Source organism: Candoia aspera, chromosome 4 (assembly GCF_035149785.1).
Source record: "Candoia aspera isolate rCanAsp1 chromosome 4, rCanAsp1.hap2, whole genome shotgun sequence".
Classification (NCBI taxonomy): Eukaryota; Metazoa; Chordata; class Lepidosauria; order Squamata; family Boidae; genus Candoia; species Candoia aspera.
In genome coordinates this window covers 87010753-87035155 of record NC_086156.1, presented here as the reverse complement: position 1 = coordinate 87035155, position 24403 = coordinate 87010753, and the positions used below count along the sequence as shown (strand labels likewise).

Genomic DNA, 24403 nt, shown 5'->3' with positions numbered 1-24403 from the left:
GCAACCAGCAGGAATCCAAATGTTGCACTCAAAGTCAACCTTCGAGCAGTATAGACAGAAGCTCAGTGGGGTTTCATCTGCCCAGGACATGACAGTAGCAGATGTGCACCTATTCCTTGCGTGAAAAAACCAGGCAAAACGGAGCTCAGGTAACAGTGAGGACAAGCAGGCAGAGGAGAAAGAGGAGGAAAGCGCTGAGTCTCTTGCCCTTCCTTAACTTTATTTCCCCACCGCTGGTTGCTCCAGCTTCTTTTCTCTATTCTTGGTTTCAGTACTAGAAAGCAACAGTCCTGAACAGATAAATAATAAAATTGTGGTAAGGTGGCACTGATAAAGTAGCCTTAAGAACTTCTCTTACAAGACGTTGCTTTTTGCATGTTAATCTCAGACAGACTTGGGCATTTGGGGTGCCTCGATTACTCAAAAGGAGGATGTCACAAAGGTTTTATATCTTCCCCAGATGCTGCTTGGAAGACTTGTTCAACTATCTCAACCTGATGTGGCCACACCATCCTTTCTTGATACCACCAGCCACTGGGTTCAGAATTTTCACTTTCTCCAAGCCAAAAGTAAGTTTATAGATTTATGCTGAGGCCAACCAGCGTTGCAAACTAAAACTCGTTTATTTGGGAGTTAATCATACGATATTTTGGGATAAACATGCAAGGGTTAGTGCTCAGTCATGTTTTTCTGAATTAAACACCCCAAATCAGCTTTGTAACCTCAACTAAAGGTGGAACTACAACTCCCATAATGCAAACAACCCACCTAGACATCACCCAGTTGAAGATTACTCTGAATGCTTTAAGTCTTTTCTCATCTGCAATGTGTGCAAGATGGAAATGCATACGACATGTTATTTGAAGTTAACTGTGCATCTCTTCCAGATTATAATGGATTTTAAAATGTATGTTGTATTGGCACAGCCCCATCTTCTCAAATGAATGGTTTGTTTCACTGCCTTTTCAACAGGAGACCACAGTGTGTCCATTTGTCCACTAGATGTCAGAGTTGTCCCATCTTTTCAGTTTTAATGTATGTATGGCTTTGGGTCCTTGTGATTTGAGAACAAGAATTACATTGTTAATTAGGCTGACCATAGGTCCCGTTTTGAACAGGACAGTCCCGTTTTTTTAACATTTCCAGACCATCCTGTCGTTTTAATATAAATGTCCATTTTGTCCCGTTTTCTTAAAAACCTTGCTTAAAAATTTGAAAGTTCCTGCGAACCTGTCAGAATGCAGTCTGACTTCGAGTGGAAGGAGGGGGAGCTCAGCAGAAACAGCGGGAGAAAAAGCTGCAGAGCTCAACCCTGCTGGAAACCTAAAAAGGAAAAAACAGGATCAGCTGATAGGCGGTGATCAGAGGGCGAGCTGATTAACTCCTGCCTTGAAACAGCGGGAAGAAGAGAATGTAAACGCACAGCCAGAGGAGGCATGGCTTGTCAGGGACAACCATTCACTAGAGTCTCCAGCCCAGCCTTGCTTCTCGCAAACAAAGGAATCTGAAGATTCCCAGCCCGAGAAAACCGGAGAATTTCCTGCCTGCCGATCCAGCCTGTCGTCCAGCCCTGCCCCGTTTTGCCATCCCAATGTCCCATTTTTGTCTCAAGGAAATATGGTCAGCCTATTGTTAATTAAAAAAACAAAATGACTATTTCTAATTATGGTCTGTTCTGGTTTGAACCAGCCCTGGGCCCACGCAATACTTTGATCTCAGTTTTGAGAGCTGAATCATACTTTTTTTTTCCATTTCTGCTGCAGTTTATTTGAAACTGGAGCAAAGCAGAGTTCACTTTGGGATTCCACAGAATTTGGTCCATTTTCTATTTGTGGGAAATCTTGAATCCTCTTACCTTCTGGCTCCTGGACTCCCTCTCCTGTGCTATTTCCCCACCACCACTAATACAGTATCACTGCACCTTCTGAAGCCATCATTTCCAAATACAAGGCAGTCCTTGCTTAATGTCTGCCCTGTTAGTGATTGTTCAAAGTTACGACAGCACCGAAAAAGGAGACTTATGACTGGTCCTTGCGCTTACGACTGTCGCAGCTTCCCCACAATCATGTTATTGAGATTCAGGCACTTTGCGACTGGTGGGCATTTATGACCATCACAGTGTGATTGCCATTTGCATGCTTCACAGCCAAATTCCAACAAGCAAAGTCAATGGAGAAGCCAGCAGTAAAATCGCAAGTCGCGGTCATGTGATGTCTTGCTTAACAACTGCGGGTGATTCACTTAACAACCACTGCAGAAGTGAGGTCGTAAGTCCGTCATGTGATGTCTCACTTAATGACCATATTGCTTAGTGATGGAGTTGCTGGTCCCAATCATGGGGGGGGGGTTAGATTTTTTTTTAATCCCACCTTTATTATTTTTGTTAAGTAAGGGCAGCAGAGGGATGGTAGCAAGGTAGCTTGGCTTTCCAAATCATAGCAGCATCTGAGCACATCCTAGCAGGTGCTTTCTTTTTGTGTGAGGTGGGGACAAGTGGACTTTTGTTATCCTGGGGACCATGTCACCAACTGCACAACGTTCTTTGCACACTCCTATTGATCAACCTCAGTGGAAGGAGAGCACAGATTGGCCAATGGAAATCTCTGCATTTCAAGGTAGGGAGGAATGAAAATCATTGCATGTCAGTCTCAAAATGCAGGGTTTGAACAAAAAATGAAAGATGAAGAAGAAGAAGGTTAAAAAGAAGTTTAGCATGCTGTGCAAATGAAATTAGCAGGGCCTGTATGTTGGGCAAATGCAGCCAAACCTGTTCTCTCCAGCCAGGCCCCTAAGATGCCAGAAGTGCTAGCATTCCTCCTCCTACACAATTCATGGCTTCCTTTCATCTTCCTGAGGTTGTCTTCTTCAAGGGCAGCTTGGGTTTGGTGACTACATGGACACATCTTAGAAAATACAGAAATGGTTTGCTGTTGCTTTCTTCAACATTCCTGTGATTTCAGGGTTGCCCATCCAAGTGCAACCGGGTTTTGATCTATTTAGCTTCCAAACCCAAACAAAGTCAGCCAAGAAGCGCCACCTACTGTTAAAAAAAACAACCTTTTTCTTATTACAGTAAAGAGATCAAGGCCACGCCCTTTTATCGATTCTTCTCTCCCATTGGTCCCAACGCTTCTATGTGCCGCTGCCAGAGACACAATGCGCCGCCATTCCGCCTTATTCCAGTCCAGTGAATCCATTGGAAGCAACTCAAACAACCCGCCTTGCCAGGGCCGATCTTGGCATCGATAAAGTATCTTATTGGCTGAGCAAAAAACTCCGATGGGGCTCTCATTGGACACACCCGGACCCAAACGAGCTTTGATTGGCGAGGCTGAGCTGTCATAGAAGGAATGTGATTGCACCCTTGCTTGCAACGATGGACCGTCGACGCGCCTAAGCCCGGCGTCGCGCGGCGGGCAGGTTCGCGGGCTCGAGTGGGGAGGGAGGAGGACGGCGCGTGAGGGTCGCCAGGCTGCCCCCTCCTCGGAGTGCGCGTGCGCGTCCCCTGTCCGCCGGTGCGCCACGATCCTTTCCACGAGGGCGCCCGCCGGGAGGAACTGCCGCAGCGGCATCGATCCAACTCCGCCCAGGCAGGGCAATACGTCGCAATTTGTTGAGGTTTCCTTTCTGTTCGGATGCGGGAGCAGGACGGCGAGGAGGGCTGTTCTTTGATGCTGCGGGTGGGAGCGGAGTAGCAACAGCTGCCTGCCTTGCGGTGGGGCGACCCGTATTGATTTGGGAGAAAAATCTTGCTTGGCTGATGTTGCAGGTGGCTGCCCGTAGAATAGAGAGAGCAACTGTCCCCAATTCGGTGTATATGGAATACAAACCCAACCATCCCCTGCTAGCATGGGCAGGGATGATGAGACATTCAGATGTGGGACTTCATGTCTCTCACATCTGAGAGTGCCAGGTTGGGGATGATGCTGAGGTACTTTGCATGCTGGGGAGGGGGCAGGGGAAGAGAAAGGGGTAGCAGCATTTGAAGGGAGATCAGCATCTGATGGCAGGATGGGAAAACTGGATGGGCTTAGGTGGCAGAGGAGATATGGGACTGTGCCTACTGTATTGATCTCAGCAGGGGTTTGGCAGTTATCAGTCTGGGCCCTAAGTCTTTGGTAACTAACTGAGCTTTCCTTGGAGAAATGAGGTACAGATATGGTAAATTGGGCGAGTTTATTTCCTCTTCGTAAAAAGTGGAGGGGGTGTGGGGTGTTGCTATTTGGGTGGATGATCTAATATGGTAGATTTGCATCTGGTTGGGGGATTCAGTAGACTCTGGAAAGCAGAAGAGTCAGAGATTAGAATGTGATACTGGGGTTGTTGGGGGTTTAGCTGGCAATTGCCATCATGCTGGCTGGGGGTGATGGGAATTGTAATCCAGTACATCTGGGGAACTCCAAGGTTAGGCAAGGTAAGTTAGAAGGGAAGGATTAGTGGTGACATTAGTTGTGCCAAAGAAATGGAGCAGGGAGGGGGGAAGGTAAGAGAAATGTATCATTTTAGAGAGAGGGGAGGGTTGCTGCTCCAGGAAAAAGGAAGGCTTGTATCACTTGGCAGAGAGATTGGATTGGGGGCTAGTGTTACATTTGGGGAGAAGAAACTGTGAGTGTTTGTGCCAGGAAGAAGGGCTTTTTGGATATCTCTGCATGATGTAGGAATGCAGTAAGGATATCTTGGTGTTTTGTTCAGGACACTGAAAATTAAGGAAAGAAATGGGGAAAATGTACCTCATCTCATTATTTTGCAGATTTCCCAACCTTCACACCATGCAAGTGGCTGAAGATGCCTGCACCCATTTGGAGGATGAGCTGCTCTGTGAGTTATAAGTAAAATTATTTTCAACCCTTTCAGAGTCTCCACAGCCCATTTCTTTCAGCAAAGAAATCCACAGAATTTACTACAGTAGTATATTTGTTCACTGGTGTCTTGGTGGTTGACTAACAGGCTGGTTCTCATAACTTACTGAACCACAAACTGCCCACCCCATTTTACCCTAGTTGAGTGAACTCAGCCATATTGTAACGACCAAGTTTTGGAAATCTGCTCTGACTTATGATAATCTGAGTATACGTGAGTGGTTGGGTCACATTTGCTAATTCTGCTTTTGCACCATCACTAGATGATGATATGGGGAAAAAATGCTTGGGCTGTGTAGACTTTGAAAATGATGAAGAAGTGCTTCAGACTTCATGTGAGCATTGCCCATTCTACTATTCATTAAAGTAGTCTGACATTGTCAAACTCCTGTGCAAGCCTTAAAATAAGATGCAGCTTTATTAACGGTCACATTAACAAATGAGCTGACTCCTTAAAGCAGGTTTTTTTCAGACTCAGAATCCTGGAAAAAGATGGGTTGTTTTAATGAATAGCAGAGAGATGCATGCTTGCCCATGTATGAGATCTGAGTCATTTCTTCTTATTCATTTTCAAAGCATGCACATTATGAACAAAAAGTTCACAATTTTATACATGCACATGTGCTGACACAAGCATACAGATGGTGGTCTGTCTGCCCTGTATAAGAGAAAGATGGCAACAAGTGACAGTGTGATGTACAAAATACATAGGAGGCATAGCCCACCCTTTTCTATCCTCTAGATGTGCTAGGGATTCTGAGAATTATAGTTCTAACATATATAGAGGGCTCACAGGTAGAGAATGCTGGTATATAATGAAGGAATTGAGCATAATGAGTTTGGGATGTCCTCCAAGCACCTCTGAGATCTTGTATGGTTATGAGCAGGAAGCTAGCTCTCCTCTGTCTCAAGTTGGGATAGGCAGGGACTCATCACAAGATACACCCTGCTTCCCAGGATTTTGTGTTCAGACCCAGGCCATGGACAGCAGATCCTTGAGGGCCCCGGTCTCCAGCTGCTGCTGCTTAACACCAGGTCAGTTAACAACAAGCCCCCCCTCATATGTGATTTGATCACAGAGGAGGGGGCAGACCTGGTGTGTATTACCGAGACCTGGCTGAGCCCAGAAGAGGGGTTAGCCCTCTCGGAAATGTGCCCAGCCGGGTTTAGGTGTGGCATCAGCCAAGACATCGGGGTAGGGGAGGAGGGGTAGTGGTTGTCATCTGAGAGTCTCTAGTGGCCTTCAGGTGTACTGCTCCACAAGTGGCTGATTGTGAGACCTTGTTCTTTAAATTGGGTTCCCGAGAACAGTTGGGGGTGTTGCTGCTGTACCAGCCTCCCTGCTGCATAGCAACCTCCCTGCCTGAGCTGCTAGAGGCCATCTCGGGGCTGGTGGTGGAATTCCTCAGGCTTGTGGTTCTGGGGGACTTCAACCTGCCATCCCTGGGATGTGCCTTGGAGGCAGCTCAGGAGTTCATGGCCACCATGGCAGCCATGGGCCTGTCCCAGATTATTCGGAACCCAACTCGAGACAGTGGCCTCACTCCAGACTTGGTTTTCTTGTCGGAGCAGTGGCAATGTGATCTGAGGGGAGAGTTAGATCTGTCCCCATTGTCATGGTCAAACCATGCCCTGGTAGCCTTGAGATTCTCTGGTACTGCCCCACTCCACAGGGAAGCAAGACTCATTCGATTGGTCTGCCCCCAGCGACTGATGGACCCTATGGGGTTTCAGAAGGAGCTGGGGGTTATACCCAAGGATCTACTGCACAGTCCAGCGGAGGTCCTAGCTGCAGCCTGGAATAGGGAGGCAGCTGGGGCCTTGGACAGGATTGCACCTGTGCGACCTCTCTTGCCCTATCTGACCCGGCACTCCCTGTGATTTATGGAGGAGTTGTGGGTTCTGAAGAGGATCAAGAGACGTCTAGAGCGCCACTGGAGGAAGACAAAGACAATCCAACCGAAGACAAGCTAGAGCCGCTATTAAGGCCTACCTTATGGCAGTAAGAGTGGGGAAACGTCAGTATTTCTCCACTCTTATTGTATCCGCAGAATGCCACCCAACGGCCCTGTTTAAGATTACTCGATTCCTCTTGAGTAAGGGGGACTCGGTGATCCACCTACAGGGCCGTGCGGAAGAGTTTTCTGAGCATCTGCAAGATAAAATCGCTCAGATCCATTCTAAGTTGGATTCTAAGCGTGAGGCATAGTCTGGGGAGGTGCCAAGGGAACGTACTTACCCTGTTATCTGGGAACAGTTTGAGGAAGGGGACAGGATCCTCCGGACTGTAAATGCCACCACATGTCATCTAGACCCATGCCCTTCCTGGCTGGTGAAGGCAGCCCGAGAGGTGACATGTGGTTGGGTCCAGGCGATGGTTAGTATATCCTTGAGAGAGGGGGTGTTTCCGGCTGCCTTCAAGGAGGCGCTGGTACACCCTCTCCTCAAGAAACCACCACTGGACCCTACTATGTTGGACAATTTCCGTCCTGTCTCCCACCTCCCCTTTTGGGGGAAGTTGGTTGAGAAAGTGGTGGTGTTACAACTCCAGAGGATTCTGGATGAAATGGATTATCTAGACCCCTTTCAGTCAGGCTTCAGGCCAGGATATGGGACAGAGACTGCATTGGTCGCACTTATGGATGATCTCTGGCGGGAGTGGGATGGAGGGAGTGCATCCATCCTGGCTCATCTTGACCTATCAGTGGCTTTCGATACCATTAACCATGGTATCCTTTTGGGTCTGCTCAGGGAGTTGGGGGTGGGTGGCGTAGTTTTACACTGGTTCACCTCTTTCCTCCAGGGCCAGTCCCAATCGGTGGTGATAGGAGATGAAAGATCGACCCTCGACCCCTCTTGTGCGGGGTCCTGCAGGGTTCGGTTCTCTCCCCTCTCCTATTTAACATCTACATGAAACCACTGGGTGAGATCTTCCATCACCACGGGATGAGGTATCATCAATATGCTGATGATACTCAGTTATATATCTCCATCCCAAGTGAGGTAAGTGATGAGGTGGCTGCCCTCTCTCAGTGCCTGGGGGCTGTGGGGGTCTGGATGGGGAACAATAGGCTTCAGCTGAACCCTGGTAAGACGGAGTGGCTGTGGGTTAATGGCTCCTCTGTATCAGGGAAGTTATCCTTAGTTCTGGATGGGGTTGCACTGCCCCATTCAGACCCGGTGCATAACTTGGGGGTCCTTCTGGACTCATGACTCCTGCTCGAAGAGCAGGTGGCAGTCGTGGCCAGAAGGACCTTTGCGCAACTCCGTGTTGTGCGCCAGTTACGCCCTTTCCTGGATCGAGATGCCATCTGAACAGTCACTCATGCCCCAGTCATCTCCCATATAGACTATTGCAATGCGCTGTACATGGGGCTACCCTTGAAGAGTATCCGGAAGCTTCAGCTGGTCCAGAATGCAGCCACGCAGGCAGTTACTGGTGCCCCAAGGTCGGCACATGTGACACCACTGCTGTGCGAGCTGCACTGGGTGCCAGTTATTATTCAAATTTAATTACCGCCCATCTCCCCCAAAAGAGGGACTCTGGGCGGTTTACAATAAAATCAAACTCCAGTCAGAAATGTTAAAATCTCATAAAACTGAACCCATTACAATTATTATAAAATGCAATAAATAAATGTAATATCCAAGAGGATGTAAAATTCCAAGCTGGTGGGAGGGCCTCTAGGGGGCAAGCCACCCCCAAGAATGGTTACCCACTTTCCCGCCCCAGGCAAGACGGCAGAACCAAGTGTTCAGGGCCTTCCGGAAGGTCAGGGGTGAAGGGGCCTGCCTCACCTCCTGGGGCAAGATGTTCCAAAGGGTGGGGGCCACTACAGAGAAGGTTTGCTTCCAGATCCAATTAAAGGTGTTGGTTATGAGCTTTAAAGCCCTACATGGCATGGGGCCAGGTTACCTGAGGGACCGTCTCATCCCCTTAACATCGACCCATCCCACCCAGTCAGGCAGAGAGGGCATGCTGCGAACCCTGCCGGTAAGGGAATTCCACTTGACAGGGTCCAGGAGGCGCCCTTCTCTGCAGTGGCACCCGCCCTCTGGAACATTCTGCCCCCAGAAGTGAGGCAGGCCCCCTCGCTCCCGGCCATCCGGAAGAACTTGAAAACCTGGTTCTGCTGCCTCGCCTGGGGTGGGAGGGGCAACAGTTCTTCTTGGGGGTGGCTTATCTGTTTTGTGCTGGGAAATGAGAAATCGTAACTCAGCATTCGGGGGCGGGGTGTCACAAAAAACACAGATTGAGTGCCACATGTAAGCCATAGATTGTCCACCCATGATCTAAAGGGAACACACCCAGAAACCAGGGTGTATTTTAGGTGTTTTCAGGGCTGCCCTTGAAGAGCATTTGAAAGCTTCAATAAATAAATATGCTATAATTATCTTGTGGCATATTCATTGATTCTCATTTCCCCAGATTGCACTGGGTTATGTATGTGGTCTTCCTTCACCATGGTTGTGAGCTTGTCCCGGTACATGGAGCTCCCATAAGACCCATTTTTTAAACTTCTTTCTTTCCCTACAGTCTGTGAAGACTGCCGTCTTTATTTCCGCGACTCCTGCCCACAGCACGGACCCCCTACTTTTGTGGCTGACACACCTGTTCCAGAAAGAGCTCCATCACGGGCACTGCTGTCCCTGCCTGAGGGACTTCTGGTTAAAGAACGTTCTCAAGGAGGCTCTGGAGTGTGGAGTGCTCTCCCAGCCCTACCTCGTGGCTGCATCTTTGGGCCCTATGAGGGGGAAGTGGTCCGAGAACATGGTGACTGCACCCGTTACTCTTGGGCGGTAAGGCACACCTGGATGCACAATACACCTACCAGTCCACCACAGTACAGAGCTCTTGGTGTCTCTGTTAGACACAATCACAGACCTCAACTGAAATTTCTTCTGGATTTGGGAATTGGTGACTATTGAAGGAGATTTGTCCATCTTTCATTTTGTTTTGTTTGTCTATCTCAGTATAAAACACTGTGAGATGTGTGGACTGGCTTTTGCTTCCAAGCAAATGAATTGAATTAGCAGTAGCAGCAGTAAATAATTTCAGAAAGAGATTGGGAACAGTCATTTCAGGCATCCTTGATTCAATTAATTGTGGGTGCTTCTAGACAAGAGCTTTACCGTATTGTGCAGCTTCTCTTCCTCATTCACAGAATAGTTCCAGGAGCTTCAGGTATCACTGACTTCAAGTTAACCTGTGTTTACCTCATGCCTTTTTGGCTTTAGTTTTACCTCAGCAAAACCTTTGAAGAAAAGATAAAATAATCACATAATGTTTCACCATGGATGGAGTCATCTGGTAGAACTTTGTGTATCCCTTTATTTGAAAAAAATGTGTTCTTGAAGAAAATGAGATTTCTATAAATGCCTGGGGAGTAAAAAAAAATAGTAGTATTAGATAGAGGTGGAAAGCAGTTCCACCATTTTGGCAATTGCATTAGTGCTGGGGTCTGTCCCCAGTTTGGGTCCACCTCCCTTCCCCAGTTTTCCACCTAGTCTTATCTCCTGCAGCAGATGGCTTCAGCCATCCTCTAACTTTGGTTCCCCACAATGTGTTGGACAAGCCTTAACTGAGATATTGGAATGGAAAATAACTAGAGGGTTATATGTGTCTCGTAAAGAGTCTACCTATCATGCTGCAACCAACAGTGAGCTGTTGGGGGGTTTGTACATTGTAGCATGAAGTAGGGGTTTAAGGGGTTAACATATATTGCCAGAGCCCCCTCTCAACCCCAGAGTTGGCCATGCAAGCACAATAAATGGGATAATGTACAAGGAGAAGATAACGTATGTGTGTGTGTCTATGTAGATTATTCTTAAGGACTTTCCTTAAAGTTGAGATTTCTTCAAAGAGATCACTATACAAAGTGCCCTAAATCTTTGCTATGGGGATGATATAATTGACCATTTCTTAACTATAATCCAGTGTATTATCCATTGCAAAGGAGATCCAGTGTGGCATCAAGGCTGTTGTTGGTCTTAAGCCAGAGAAATCCAGATTCAAATTCTTGTATGTAGGAAAGTTTTAGTGATGATCCTGAGCCAGGCCCAGTCACTTTAATAGGTTTTCATAGATTTTTAAGTGGTGGATGAGGTAGTTGTGTCTGCTAATAATGAACCTTTTGGTCAAAGCATGGGATAAAAATGTAAGAGTTTATCCTTTCTTCAAACTAGTGTCAGATCCAGCAATGCTGGACTCAGTTACCATCCATAGGCAGCATGGCCAATATGCTTGGAGTGTATTAGGTTGAGGAAGCTGCTATACCATTAATTTGCTGTCTTACTATATAAAACCAAAAATACTTTGAGTAAATGCTTGTGTAATTTTAGCTGTCATCATGTCATAGCTATCTCAAACTTGCTGTTCTTTTTTTCTGTCACTAGATATGCCAAGAGATAGTCAAATCTCACAAGATTTCACAAGTCCTACTCCGTTCTGACATTTTGTATGATTTCTGTCAATGCCACCCATAGATGCCACATTGCTGAGGCTTGCTCTAGACATTTTGGACCATAATACCAATTACCTTTAACTATCTGCCAGGGGCTGCAAATATTACCTTTAAATTAAGTTCTTTCATATCCCTGTCTGGCAAACGGGACCTCCACACAATTGCTATCATAGAAAACTGAGCTCTTTCATGCTTACCTGCCCATTCTAACTTAAAATAACAGTCTGTGATAGTCAAAGGGTAAGAGTTTGTGCTAAATATGCAAGGTTTTTTTAATATGCAAAAGGCATCAACTGAGATGGGGGAGGTTAACCATTGATAATAGGATCAGAGCCGATATCAAGCAAACATCGACACCTTTCCTCTTCTCCTGCAATCCTGAGAAGAATCTCTTTTCTGAAGCTGGTGTTTTCTTTAGCAGGTGAAAAGGATCTCCCACTGGCACTTTACATTGGCTTCATTATTCTGAACTGAGGATCCTTCTCCACTCAAACTGGGTTCAGACAATCCTCCCAAGAATCTGTAGCCTTGGATCTAACTTTACAAACTGCCTGTGAGGGATTATTTCAGACCTCCAGCAAAAATAACTTGTTTGTTTCTCAGCAGAAAAAGGTAGAGAGAGAAATAGGTGCTCTAAAGAAAGATATAGAAAAGAGATGTCAGGAAGAGAGGGAGTGAAACATTGTGCCTTGCCCTCTTTAGTTCATTTCGTTTCACCTGTTCTCTTTGGTCATCTCCATTGGTTGCCTAGAGCCCCTGTCAAATAATCCCTGCAGAGGAAAAAAAATCCATTGCTGCGCTGCTGCATTTTTCAACATCTTTTTCTCTTCAGCAGTGATCAATCAGTCCATCCAGGGAATAGGTAGGCCTAGTTGTTCCTTCTTCTGTTTTTATGAGGGAGGGAAGCACATTTCCTCCAAGTTCCTTGGGGTAGAATGAAAACAAAAGATACTTTCTCTTTCCAGGTTAGACTCCTTGTCCAACCCATTGTATTTACTCTGATTATCAGTAGCTCTGCAGCCTCATCAGTAAAAGCCAGTGATTCCGAAACCATCCACCCTGGACATCAAAACTATGCAACTTCCTTTGGGTCAAGGACCACATCACTGTTGAATGGTGTGGTGGAGTCCCTACTGCAAAAGAGGCAGGGCCACACATGAATGCTTTAGAAGTGGATGGGGGATGAAAATGAAAAGTTTGATACTGATACTTGTTTTAAGTCACTTAGTTCATACCTTTTAAAACATGCTTTTATAATGATCCCTATCACATCTTGGTTGAGTCCCAGTTTAAAATGAAAGTAGTAATGTGTGAACAAAACCCCTACCACTATTCTCATATTTACACCGACACACAATCGCAGACGCAGGTTATGACAGAGTGAGACACAGGCAACCTGGAGGCTTATTGGTGGTGGGCAGCAGATTCTAAGAGAGCCTGGAGACCATGTTTGACCCCTTGGTGAGCTGCATGCAGTTCCTAGGCTATGCCTCAGAGCCCACAAGCCATTCCAGCACCCTTCTTTGTCTGCTCAGAGCATACCCAGAAGGGAATAAACATTTGGGCCTTAAGGGATAAAGTGGATCTCTCAAGCCCTAAAACCCTCTGAAAAATAGCCTCTGTACCTCGAGTGGGCAGCTTAAAGTGCCCATTTTGCCTGAAAATGTTAGTGGCACCCACTAACATCACCAGTCTGCAGTCTTTTAGAGGCCACCAAAAATGGGTGATCAGACTGCCCTCCTGACGTATGTTCTTTTCCCATCCTCCCTTCAATTTAGGTTCTCAGCAACCTCAGAAGATAGGATGCTTCTGAGCAAGAGAAGGAATTTAACAGAGGAAGTATTTTCTACTTATATTTCTCATATGTTTTCCCTTTGCTGTTTCTTTTTTCTTTTTCTTCTCCTTTAGGGAGTGAAAGAGGCAATAGCTGCTCAGTGTCTTCTGCTTGGCAGCATTAAGGGCCCCCTGGGAACACCCACAGCTTATGCTGGAAAAAAGTAAAAGAAGCTTGGGGATTTGAATCTGGGATTCCCATTCCAAAGCCCACAGCCTTTTCCTTACACCAGACTGGCACAGTCAGTTGTGTGTTTTCAGAGAGGGCCCTCCCTCCCCCTGCTTTTTTTTACTTAGCCAAGTACAATTGAAGAGGAAGAGGAGAGTTCCAAGAATGTATTTTATACAGAAGATGAAGAAGAAAATAAGATGCATTCAAACAAAAGATTTACAGTTTAAAACCAAATATTAGGAAGTCCTGCTGTGCTGTCTTGCAGTTGCCCTTTAAAGGGGAAGCTTGGAAAGGTATGCCTGCAGGATTTGAAGGGTTGCATTCTCACTAGCGGGTCCACACCCTCTCCCCAAGAATACTGCAAGCATTTGTGATAGTTGAAAAGCCATGGGGGGTGGGGGGCAAGTGCCAGTAACCTCATTTTCCCAGGTAGAAAACAATGTACTCTGAGCACTCAACGATCCATGATATGCCTTCCAAAGAAGCACAGCCTTGAAGGAGGATTCAGGGACATTCCCCAAATGTATCAATTGGGGAAATTGATAACAAAATCAATTTCCCCAATAAGCTGGATGAGTAGACAAAAGCCCATAATGAAGCAAGGGGAGGGCTGAAGCTCCATTGGGTTCCAGTAATTGGTAGTGGGTGATCTGCAAGGGGTGCAGTGTTGCGTTTGATTAGCAATCACAAGGACAAAATGGTTTCTTTCTTCCCCCTTCTTCAAATTTGTTACTCAGAATCTCTCATCTGTGCTAGATGTTCATTTGTATCTACCTACGCTAGGAGGACTTGGAGTGGTACAATTTGCTCTGCAGTACTCACAAGCTGCCATTTGAGATCTACCTCTGCCTCGCTTGGCCACTATTTTGTGCATAGCTTTGTTGGTGAGCCTTGGTGTTGTAGTAGATAACGCTAATATTTAGGTCCTCCCAGAAGTCTGATTTCCCTGTCCCTGCCTTAAAATAGATGGGGTTTTTCAGATCCACTGCAGAGGGCGCTCTTTTACCTCTTGAGCCCTTTTTCCCCTTGGCTCTAGGTTGCTCACAACCAGCCTAAAATCCCCAAGCAAATTGTAAAATAAAGGTAGAACTTGTGGGCAGGGTTTGACTGGATCTTTCTGTTCCTTCCACTCCCTCTCCAGGTACGGGACAACGGCTCCTATATTTTCATTGATGCTTCGGATGATTCCAAATCCAACTGGATGAGGTGAATATCTTGTGAGGGAAGCCCACTAGAAACTGCAAAGGGAAATTATCACCGTTTCAATCTTTTATGACATCTCCAGCAATCTTTGGGAACCTCTGACACCATCAGATAACAGTACAGAGCGAAAGCAAATAAATAATTGCCAAATTGTCTGAAGATCTTGCATAAGAGTAGCAAAATCTCACTTGAGTTCTTGTGAGATGTTGGTGATCTTTGGGAGGACTAGGAAGGATAGTGTCCTAACTCATGACAGATAGGGATATATGAGATTTTTGCCCTTTTAATTTTCTACTAAAGCAGAACTGGGCAGGTCCAAGGAAATATGTGAATGCTTAACTTTCATTTTGTCGCACCATATTTTTATGGCACAGTGTTGTTTTTTGCCTCACCCCCCGTTTAATCTGAATACTGTATCAGGTGAGGTCCTCGGGGGCTCCAAATTAGCCTAGCCCTTTCCTTAAAGAAGTTGCTTCCTGAGTCAGAGGAGAGTCCTTCTTAAAACCCACTAGGCCCATAGTTCCCTGGAGACATAATCTGCAATTACTGCTGGTATAACAACCAAGAAGTAAAACACAATGCTTCCCCCAACCACAGTGACTCATCCACCCTGTTCTTGCAGATATGTGGCGTGTGCCTCCACTGAGGACGAACAGAACCTAACTGTATTCCAGTACCGGGGTTACATCTACTACCGTGTCTGCCAAATTATACCCGCTGACACAGAGCTGCTGGTGTGGATAGGAGAAGAATATGCCCGCACTCTAGGACTGCGCTTAGGTAAGCGAAAGAGGGGAGGGGGAGAGGGCTAAGTGCAAGCCCCCTTGCTTCCCTTGCTTTTATCAGCCATTTGGGTTTTTTTAAAAGACTCCGGCAAGTTGCGTTAAACCACTGAGGCCATGGGCGCACAATATTTTCTACAGCAAGAGCCCAAAAGCAGTGGGTAGAGCTAAAGAATTAAACTAAGTGTTGTTTTCTTTACATGTCACTTTATTTAAAATTAAATGTAGCTAATTTGATTCCTTTCCAGATGTGTCCTCAGTTACCTTCCCTTTCTGTCATACTAAAAGTTGCAATTTGGCAGCAGGTTTTGGGGCCTCTGGGGGCCCAATCCTAGTGGGGTGCAGATTGTATATTGTCTCAACTAGACCAAGGGTAGAAGATTCTTTGGGGACTTAGGGCTGCAGTTAAAAAAAAAGCATCGAGGAGCAGGATCAAAATATGGGGCCTGGCCAGGCCAAAAAAACTCCCACAAAATTGTGATTTTCCAAGAATAAAAATTAAGTATATTTAGACACTGATGAAGTGAAAGAAACATAAGGCATCAAAAATAGCAAGTTTTGATACCAATTTTTAACAGCTACCACAGCATCAAATTTCAGCCCAGTAATGTGTATGCGGAGTAAGGAATAACATAGGGTTTCTCTCATCATCCCTTGACAGAAAAAGAGTTGTCAGGGATTAAATTTCTTAGTGAGTGCAAAATGTGTGCTATGGTATCCCTAGCATGGCTAGGGGGGATAAAGGATGACTGATAGCCAAGCAATCAATATTTTCCTCTTTTTTAATATGTGTGTGCTCATACATTCAAACACAAACAAAAGAATGAAGACAAATAAGATGATAGACAGACAGACCTTACGTACTGAACAGGGTTTTTTTTTCTGTTCAATCATGTCTGATTCTGGGAGACTGCCTGGACAAGTCCCTGCAGTTTTCTTGGCAAGATTTTTCAGAAGAGGTTTGCCATTGCCTCCTTCCTAGGGCTAAGAGACAGTGACTGGCCCAGGGTCACCCAGCTGGTTTCGTACCAAGTCGGGACTAGAACTCACAGTCTCCCGGTTTCTAGCCTGATGCCTTAACCACTATGCCAAATTGGTTCCCCTAAACAGATAACTGGCCATATATAATACATATCAAGTATTATATATCAGTTCAGCACTATTAGTGACATCTCCTACCAGAGATTGGTAACCATCAGAGCTATTTGTTCTTTGGATTTTCTTTGCACCCTCAGACCATGTAAGGCCTGCCAGGGACCAGAGGCCCTAGGATGCTTGTTTTCAGCCATTTATGATTTTCCTGGGAAAATAATAGTGCAGTGGTTTTCTACTGCTTTCTGCAGTGAATTCTGTTAGCAATAGGAAAAAAACCCAGGAAATTAAGGTCATGATCTAGTATTTTTTTCTCTATTTCACCATTAGTAATTATGTTCAAATACATCCATGCACTTCAATCAGGAGAATATTTAACATAGACGTGGACAAACTCTGCTTAATTTCCAAGCTTTTGGAAGAGACCAGCTTAGGTCTCTGGAAAAGGTTTTGTCCCTTCAGTGCTGCCTATTATGGAAGAGAGAAAAAAATAAGTTGTTAAGAAAATAATGACCTTGTTCACACAACATGAATGATCCAATCATTTGTTCTCCCAGTTAAGTGATTCACCTTTGTAGGTTGGGTACTCACAATCCTTAATTACTCAAATAGTTATTTGGCAACCCTATTTTTAGTCTTCTCAGCTGCCACAAAAGGAGCTAAGGAGGTTGTCACTTTCCTCTCCACTTCCTGTTACATTTTTCCTCTCTGAGAGTGGGAAAATAGTGCAGTTGGGTGCAGGTAGTCACGTTACCATCCATTTCTGCCCCTTTTTTACTTGCAGTCAGCCTGGTCATGGAGGGTAAAAGGCAAAAGCTGGGCCTCTCTAGGCTTCATCTCAATCAGAGACATCAGAATTTTACGGTGGGGTGAGCTCTCTGGTACTTCATTGCAGACATTAGGAGGGTTACCTTTGTAGTAAAGAGTTCACCCAACACAGGTGAAGGTTGGTTTAGTTCCAAACAATGCCAATTGTGGGTCAATTAATGCAGTTTTTAAAGTTTGTACCCTGTCATCCAAACAGGGCTACTGAGTATCTCCACCCACTTTTAGCTCTGGATTCATCCGCTTGCTTCAGCTCTTTTTACCACGTGACCCCAAACAAATACCTTGCAGGAATGCAGCCCTCCCTAGAAAAAGCTTGCACAGCCCTGATTTACAAGCTTCTTGGATGACTGTATTCACACAACACACTTATCCATGGTTTACTCCAGTGTTTCTCAACCTCAGCAATGTTAAGATGTGTGGACTTCGATTCCCAGAATTCCCCCAGCCAGCATGCTGAGGTTGAGAAACACTGGTTTACTCAATTCAGTTATCTGGATTTCGGAATATATTGGGGAAAATGTGGATTGCTTTTGCTAATGGCACCCCTAAATGTTTGTTCCTGGGGTCTTTTCCTCCTAGATCCAAAATATAACCAACTTTAAAACAAAGTCCAGGCTAGCGGAGGCTTTTCCTGCTTTACTTCTTCCCTTTTAACTTGAGGGACTTTGTATCCTAATCCTTTGTAGTAAGGTGAAGAACTTTTTTTTCTCGTTAGGGTCCCATTCTCTTGGGCTAGGGGTCAGCTATCTTTACAGTCAGTGGACATTACACAATGTTATGCAGTGCTACTGGGCACCAAAAACACCTTTTTCATTTTTTTAAATTAATGTTACAGAATCCCATATGAAAGCAGAGCTCTTTGCATGATTTGGCTATTGTGAGTTTTCAGCCATTTTTACATTTGTGTTTGTTTGTTTTAACTTGGGAAGTCTGTCTGGGCTGTCCAACGGTGTTGCAGGCACTGGGTACTGTTAGTCCCCTACTCATGGGAGTCATCTGGGAATTGTCAGTGACAATTCCCAGTGGTGCTTAACCTAGTTGTGGACAAGGTCAGAACCAAAGATTGGTGGGGCCATCCATCTTCTCTCTCTATTTCTATCTTTTTCCCTCTCCATACATGTAAAACTACATTCCTCTAGCCAGATGTCTGCCCTGCTTGCTCACCGAAGAGTTTGAAACCAAGGGAAGGACTGCCCGTATCCCCAGATCTACAAAGGTGGGGAGGGGACTTCAGCCTTTGAAGGTTGTTGTGGGGGGAAGGTGCCACTCTTTAGTGCTCAGAAAGAAGAAACATCCGGGAGTTGTGCCCTTCAAATACAGGGGGGCTCTTGTCCCTGTGATGCAATCTCTCCCATTCCCCCACAGGTGAGCATTTCAAATACGAATTTGGCGAGAAAGAATTACTGATGAAACTCTTCCAAGAGCTGCATGTCAAGGCTCAGTCACCACCTCTGGCTCCCCACGCTCCTTCCTCACGTACCCAGTACCTGTGTGGAGATGCCACTGCCTCTTCTTTCCTGCCGCTCCACAAGCCAGGCCTTCCCGTGGGAGGAAGCACCTTTCCCCTGCTGGAAGGGACACAAAACCTGGTGGGTCTGGGCAGGGCTCAGAGCCGCTACTGGACTTTTTTTGGCTTCCAGGGGGATGCCTACGGCCGCATCCTCGACAAGAGCAAGATCATCTGCAAGCTGTGTGGGGTCCGGCTGAGCTACAGCGGAAACACCACCAACTTGCGCCAACATCTCATCTACAAGCACCGTTGTGAGTACAACCAGCTCGTTGGGACGCAGGCGGCCACCCTCGACAAAGGAGTGACCGGGACAGGCGAGTTTGGAGCTCCCCGGCCTCCATTCCCTGGTCGGACCACACGGGCGGTGGCTGACTTTATCGTGTTGGACCTGATGCCTGTGGAGGTGGTAGAAGGTGAGGGGTTTGGGCAGATGCTGGCGGTCCTGGACCCCAATTACAAGCCCCCTGAGGCTGCTGCCCTCGCCCACACAGTGCTGAAGGACATGTATACCCAGGTGAAAGGAAAAATCTGGGAACTGGTGCGGGCCCTGCCCCAGTGTTCCCTCAGTTTGGATGTGTGGCACCACAGCAGCACTTTGACCTACCTCACGCTCACTGTGCACTATGTGGATGACTGCTTTGAAGCCCGGGCTCGTGTCCTCTCAAGCCGCCCCATTCCCGAGAAGCCCAGCCCAGAAAGCCTGGCGGAGGCTCTGGCTGAGGCCACCAAAGAGTGGGGGGTCCGCGATAGCACCTCGTACACTGTGGGCGGCCTTGGCCCTGCCACCCAGCAAGCAGCCACGGCCCTGGGGTGGACAGCTCTGCCTTGCATTGGGCAGGCCTTGCGGGCAGCGATGGAAGCGGTGCTGGGCCAGCCAGTGGCCCAGAGTGCCCTGGAGCGTCTCCGTCGCTTGGCCTCTTGGGCGCTGACCGGGGCAGGTCGTAACGAGAAACCATGGTTCCAGGAGCCCCTCCTGCAAGCCCACCTCAGCCACTTCCTGAGAGATGGGGGCAAATGGCACAGTGTCTACACAGTCCTGCAGGGTCTGCTGGAGTACAGCAAGTCTCTGTCGGGGCTCGGCCCTGATGGAGAGGCAACCCTGCACCCGCAGGACTGGGCTGCCCTTCGGGATGTAGTCCAAGTTCTCAAGCCCATGGCAATTGCTACCTCAACATTTACCAAAGATCCCTTTTCCAGCCTGGCCCTAGTCAAGCCCGTGTTAACTAGCCTCCTCTACAAGCACTTGGTGGCCAGCGAGTGGGACTCTGCCCTGGCCCTCGAAGCCAAAGCAGCAGCCCAGAAGGAACTGAACCACCATTTCTCCAGCCCTGATGTTAACCAGGCCCTCAACCTGGCCTGCGCTCTGGACCCCCGGTTCCGTGGCCTTGACTTCCTGAGCCATTCTGACCGGGTGGAAACGTTGCACTTGCTCAAGGCCGAAGTGTCCCGCCTGGCCGAGGCCCCTGCCTTCTTGACCTCCAGCCTGCCCGACGTGGCTTCCCTGTCACCCCCTGCCAAGTTGCCGAAGCAAGATGCAGGCATCGAATTCCTGCTGGGAGACCTTTGCAGCATGCGTGGTGGCCCAGGCATCAGCTCTGCCCAACAGCAAGCCGAGCAGGAGACAGCCAGCTTCCAGACCAGCAAAGCATCTGCCCTTGCTCAGGAACCCCTGCAGTGGTGGAAGATCCACCATACCCAGTACCCACTGCTGGCCCGGGCAGCCCGCAAGCTCCTGGGTGTCCCTGCCACCTCAGTGCCTGCTGGCTGGCTCTTCAGCAGCGCTGGGGATGCCATCCATGCTAAGCGCCAAGCCCTGACACCAGAGCATGTTGATATGCTTGTGTTCCTCCATGGCAACCGTGCAATGCTCTATTAGAATATGCAAAGAGAGCAGGTTTGGGTGGGCATCTGTCGGCAGAATCCTAGAGCATTCCACCACAAAAGATTGGGTGAAATGGAGGAAGGGCTTCCACGTGTCCTGTACCTCCTTCCTTCTGCCGGGCTGGCCAAAAGATCCAGAGGGAGAATACAGTCTGTGTGTTTTGGAGAGAGGAAGTAAAAGAGGAATAGAACAAACCATCTGAGTGGTTTTGTGGGGTGGGGGAGGGAAAGTCCACGAGCCAGACTAGGGCAAACCTCCTCAAACTGCATCGTCCAGGTATTGAACTACAATTTCCATCTATTCCCACCAGCTGATTGGGAGCTGTGAATATATTAGTTCAACAAAGTTGTAGGGTACCAGGCTGAGGAAGGCTGATCTGGAATAAAAAAAACAGCTGTGGCTTTTAGTAGGCTTTGTCTGGAGCAGGAGAGTGGGGAAGGAGACCGAATTAGATCATGTTGAATCCTCCTAAGACGTAGGAGGGCTGATGTACTGGAATGTTCCATAACTGTAAGGGAATTGAGTGTTTGAGAGTGTGTATGAGTGTGCACTCGACATAATTGTCCTCGCCTCTCAGAGAAAAGATACCCCGGAGGGCGGGAACAATCCATGTATGGGTCGGAAGGAGAGAACATTTGAGGACAGAAATGATGCATTAAGGGTAAGTGGGGACACCAAAAGAGGGGCAGGGTTGGACTATTCCATGCCTACAATGGGGAGACAGATTCATAATTGGGAGCAGGTGGGGGAAAAAATAAAGGACTGAACGGTGTAGGGAGCTGAAGATCATGACAGTACAGGTTCAGGGAAACAGAAAGATGGCATGGAATATTTCAAGTGGTTTGGATTGTAATTCAGACACACACCAAGCAGGCATGTGGTTAGTGTCAAGGTGGTTTTGCTTTGCAAGGAGCCCTGGAGTATTTCAACGAGATACACTAATCATACCTTTTCCCTTATTTTATTATCTTCTGGAGTGATGGTGGGCAACATAGTAGGTGGGGAACTCCCCAGTGCTGAGGTACCTTCTTGCATTATGGATTCTGTGAATATATCCAGCATCCTTTGTTTTCCCTTCTCTTCCCACCCATCCACAAAAACCAAGATACAGAGCCAAAAGAAGAAGGGATGTTAGAAAAATACTGTGATTCCTCTGGCCTCCCTTCCACTTTTGGGGCATTACATTGACCTAGAAACCAAAGAAAGTATTAACCATTCCTCTCTTCATTGCACCTTGGTCATTTTTTTGGACACCCTTTCCCCCATATATGCCTCTTGGCCCTTCTCTCCTGCCCCCCCCCCCAATGTTTGCACACATTAAAAGGTTCAAAGTTATCACGCAAAAGAGGAACAGCTAAAAACAGGTTTACATCTTTTATAAGGAATACAGGCAGGATCCATGAGTCCACCTTCCTTCCCCTGCTCCAGTTTAAAACAAGTTTTATTTCGCCTTTAGTTTTTGTTTTTAATTCAAAGAATGGTGGTTCAACAAGAAAATAAAAGATGTTTTATTAAAAAAAAGATGGTGCTTCTGGTGCTAAGAATGCGGGGGGGGGGGACTGAGGGAATTCATGCCCAGATAGCAATAGGTTAGTGCTTTAGGGCAGCAACACCCAAGAATGCAGCAGAGCAAAGGAGCATAGAAAACATCCCACTCTGGTCCTGTTCGATGCAAATAAGACATTACCCTCTGACTCTGTAATTCAGTTCTGTTGGCCTTAGCTGCTAGTCTCATCCAACATTTCTCCAAATGGGCTAGGAATAGTGGAAGTTACATAGCTGCCTCTCGCTAAGAGTTCCAACCACAGCATGTCTGCAGAGCACATCTGCTGGATTGCTCATGGCTGTCCCTCTATGTATCTAAGAATATCCAGTAGCTGTTGAATTTTTATTGGTGCCAAAAGGGAGGTCAAGCTGCCCTATAGTGGCCAATGTCTCAAGAGAGTTGATGCTTAAGCTGAGGCAAATGCTTGCTAGTGCTGGGGTGGGGAACATAGAGCCTTTTTGCATGTTGCTGAATGGCATCTCTTGGTGCTTCTCATTACCTTCCTCCTCCTGCTGGAAGTTGTCGTTTGGTAGTATCTGGTGGGCAATATGAGGCGCTGTTAGACATCAACCTTCTTAGTACTATTCATAATAGATACAGCTAATAGAATATGGTTCTCAGCAGGTGACAGTGCCTAATCAACCTTGGCTGATCTAGAAAGCTAAGCACTGCTGGCTCTGCTTAATACTCAAAGGAGTGTCACCTAGAAGGAAAGTCAAGGGCTGTTGAATGGCAGGAACTTTGAAAAAATAGCCCAGCAGAAGGCAGCAGCAAACCATTGGGGGGGGGGGCAGGATGGGAAATGTCAACTGCATGAATGCATCCATGGAACATAATTTTGCTTTTACTACTGGCGTATTGGATTCAACATCTGGAAAGGTATCTATTACTCATCCCTGCTTTCAGAAAGCTGTGATTCCTCTTGCTGCATCATGTTCAGTCTTTATGAAAAATGTAGAATCAATTGTAACCTCTTAATTTATAGAACTTTAAAAAGGAAATTGATTTCTTCATCATCTTGATATGGGGCAGACAGGGACCATGCACATTGTCAGGTAGGCAGTGTTACATTCAGGAGTAGGGTAATGATGCAAAATAGATGGGGCTGAATCACACAAATAGAGTCAAGGCGGTGGTTTTTTCCCCTGGTTTAAGGGAGAGTTTAGGGCAATATCTTTGTTCATCTATTTTTGGGATCACACAACAGTTTTTGTTTTGTGCTTTAAAATGTCAGAACACCAGGGCTGATTTTTAGCAGTTGTGGTTGGAAAGAGCTTTGGGGTCTATAAAAACGGTTTATGAGCTGCATGCAGGCCTGCGGGTCCAGACTATCCATCCAAATCATACAGGATGGAGACCTTTTTTCTCCCAACCACATTCACAAGTGCAGGGCTACAGGAGAGAAGCTCTCTAAAGCAGTGTTTCTCAATCTTAGCAACTTTAAGATGTGTGGACTTCAACTCCCAGAATTCATGCTGGCTGGGGAATTCTGGGAGTTGAAGTCCACAAATCTTAAAAGTTGCTAAGGTTGAGAAACACTGCTCCAAAGATAAGACAGAGCTTTCCTTCCAATGCTAATCCTAAGTGCCTGGGACAGTTAACTGTGGTAGGGACAGAGGGCTAAAATTTTACAAGACTGATCCCAATTCAGTTGGAGGTCCACCATTCCTGAAGAGGTCCAATGAGGAATGGACTCAACAATCTCCACGTTGTCAGTGAACAAGGTATTGTAGGGATATTTTTTTACAGATTTAGGTTTTAGGCTTGTGTCTTGGCTTTGACATCTATTGAATACTGGATTTCCTATTAAACCATGGCTGGCTGGGGAATTCTGGAAGTTGAAGTCCACATGGCCTGAAGTTGCCAAGCTTGAGAAACATTGTATTAAACTGTTACTGCAGATTCACTAGGCAGTAAAGAAGAAGCAAGAAGCACTCTACATGCCTTCTTTTCCTTTTGCTTTAGGACTAAATAGGTGGGGGGGGGGTTCCCCCTCAACCAGGAGACTTGCGTTTCAAAAATTGTCCTCCAAGGCCTGCAGGGGGCATACCAGTGATTCAGGAAGGTCACCAAAGGAGGATGGGCTCCAAATATCCCTTCTGGCTTTTTCAGAGACTTCCAAAGCAAAACAAAAAATGGGTTAACCCTTTTGGAAGCTGAACATATCTTACCTACTTTAATAAAACAATTAGAATTTTTTTCATTTCCCCTGCAGACTGGGGTACAGCTGCT

The 24403-nt window shown here is 46.6% G+C and overlaps 1 protein-coding gene across 1 annotated transcript; it reads left to right on the top strand.

Moving 5' to 3' along the window:
• Positions 1–3185: 3185 nt before the first annotated feature.
• LOC134495467 (E3 SUMO-protein ligase ZBED1-like) lies at positions 3186–22146 on the top strand. The gene is made up of 5 exons (XM_063300955.1): positions 3186–4818; positions 9397–9659; positions 14470–14534; positions 15154–15311; positions 18599–22146. The coding sequence occupies exons 1-5, from the start codon at positions 4716–4718 to the stop codon at positions 20617–20619; spliced, it is 2610 nt and encodes an 869-aa protein (XP_063157025.1). The 5' UTR covers positions 3186–4715; the 3' UTR covers positions 20620–22146.
• The last annotated feature ends 2257 nt before the right edge of the window (positions 22147–24403 follow it).

Bases quoted from the DNA above. Each gene is read 5' to 3' on its own strand.
- LOC134495467 (XM_063300955.1), top strand. From the start codon at position 4,716: ATGGGGAAAATGTACCTCATCTCATTATTTTGCAGATTTCCCAACCTT. The intron at 4,819-9,396 runs GTGAGTTATAAG...CTTTCCCTACAG, and splicing joins TTTGGAGGATGAGCTGCTCT to TCTGTGAAGACTGCCGTCTT. The intron at 14,535-15,153 runs GTGAATATCTTG...CTGTTCTTGCAG, and splicing joins TCCAAATCCAACTGGATGAG to ATATGTGGCGTGTGCCTCCA.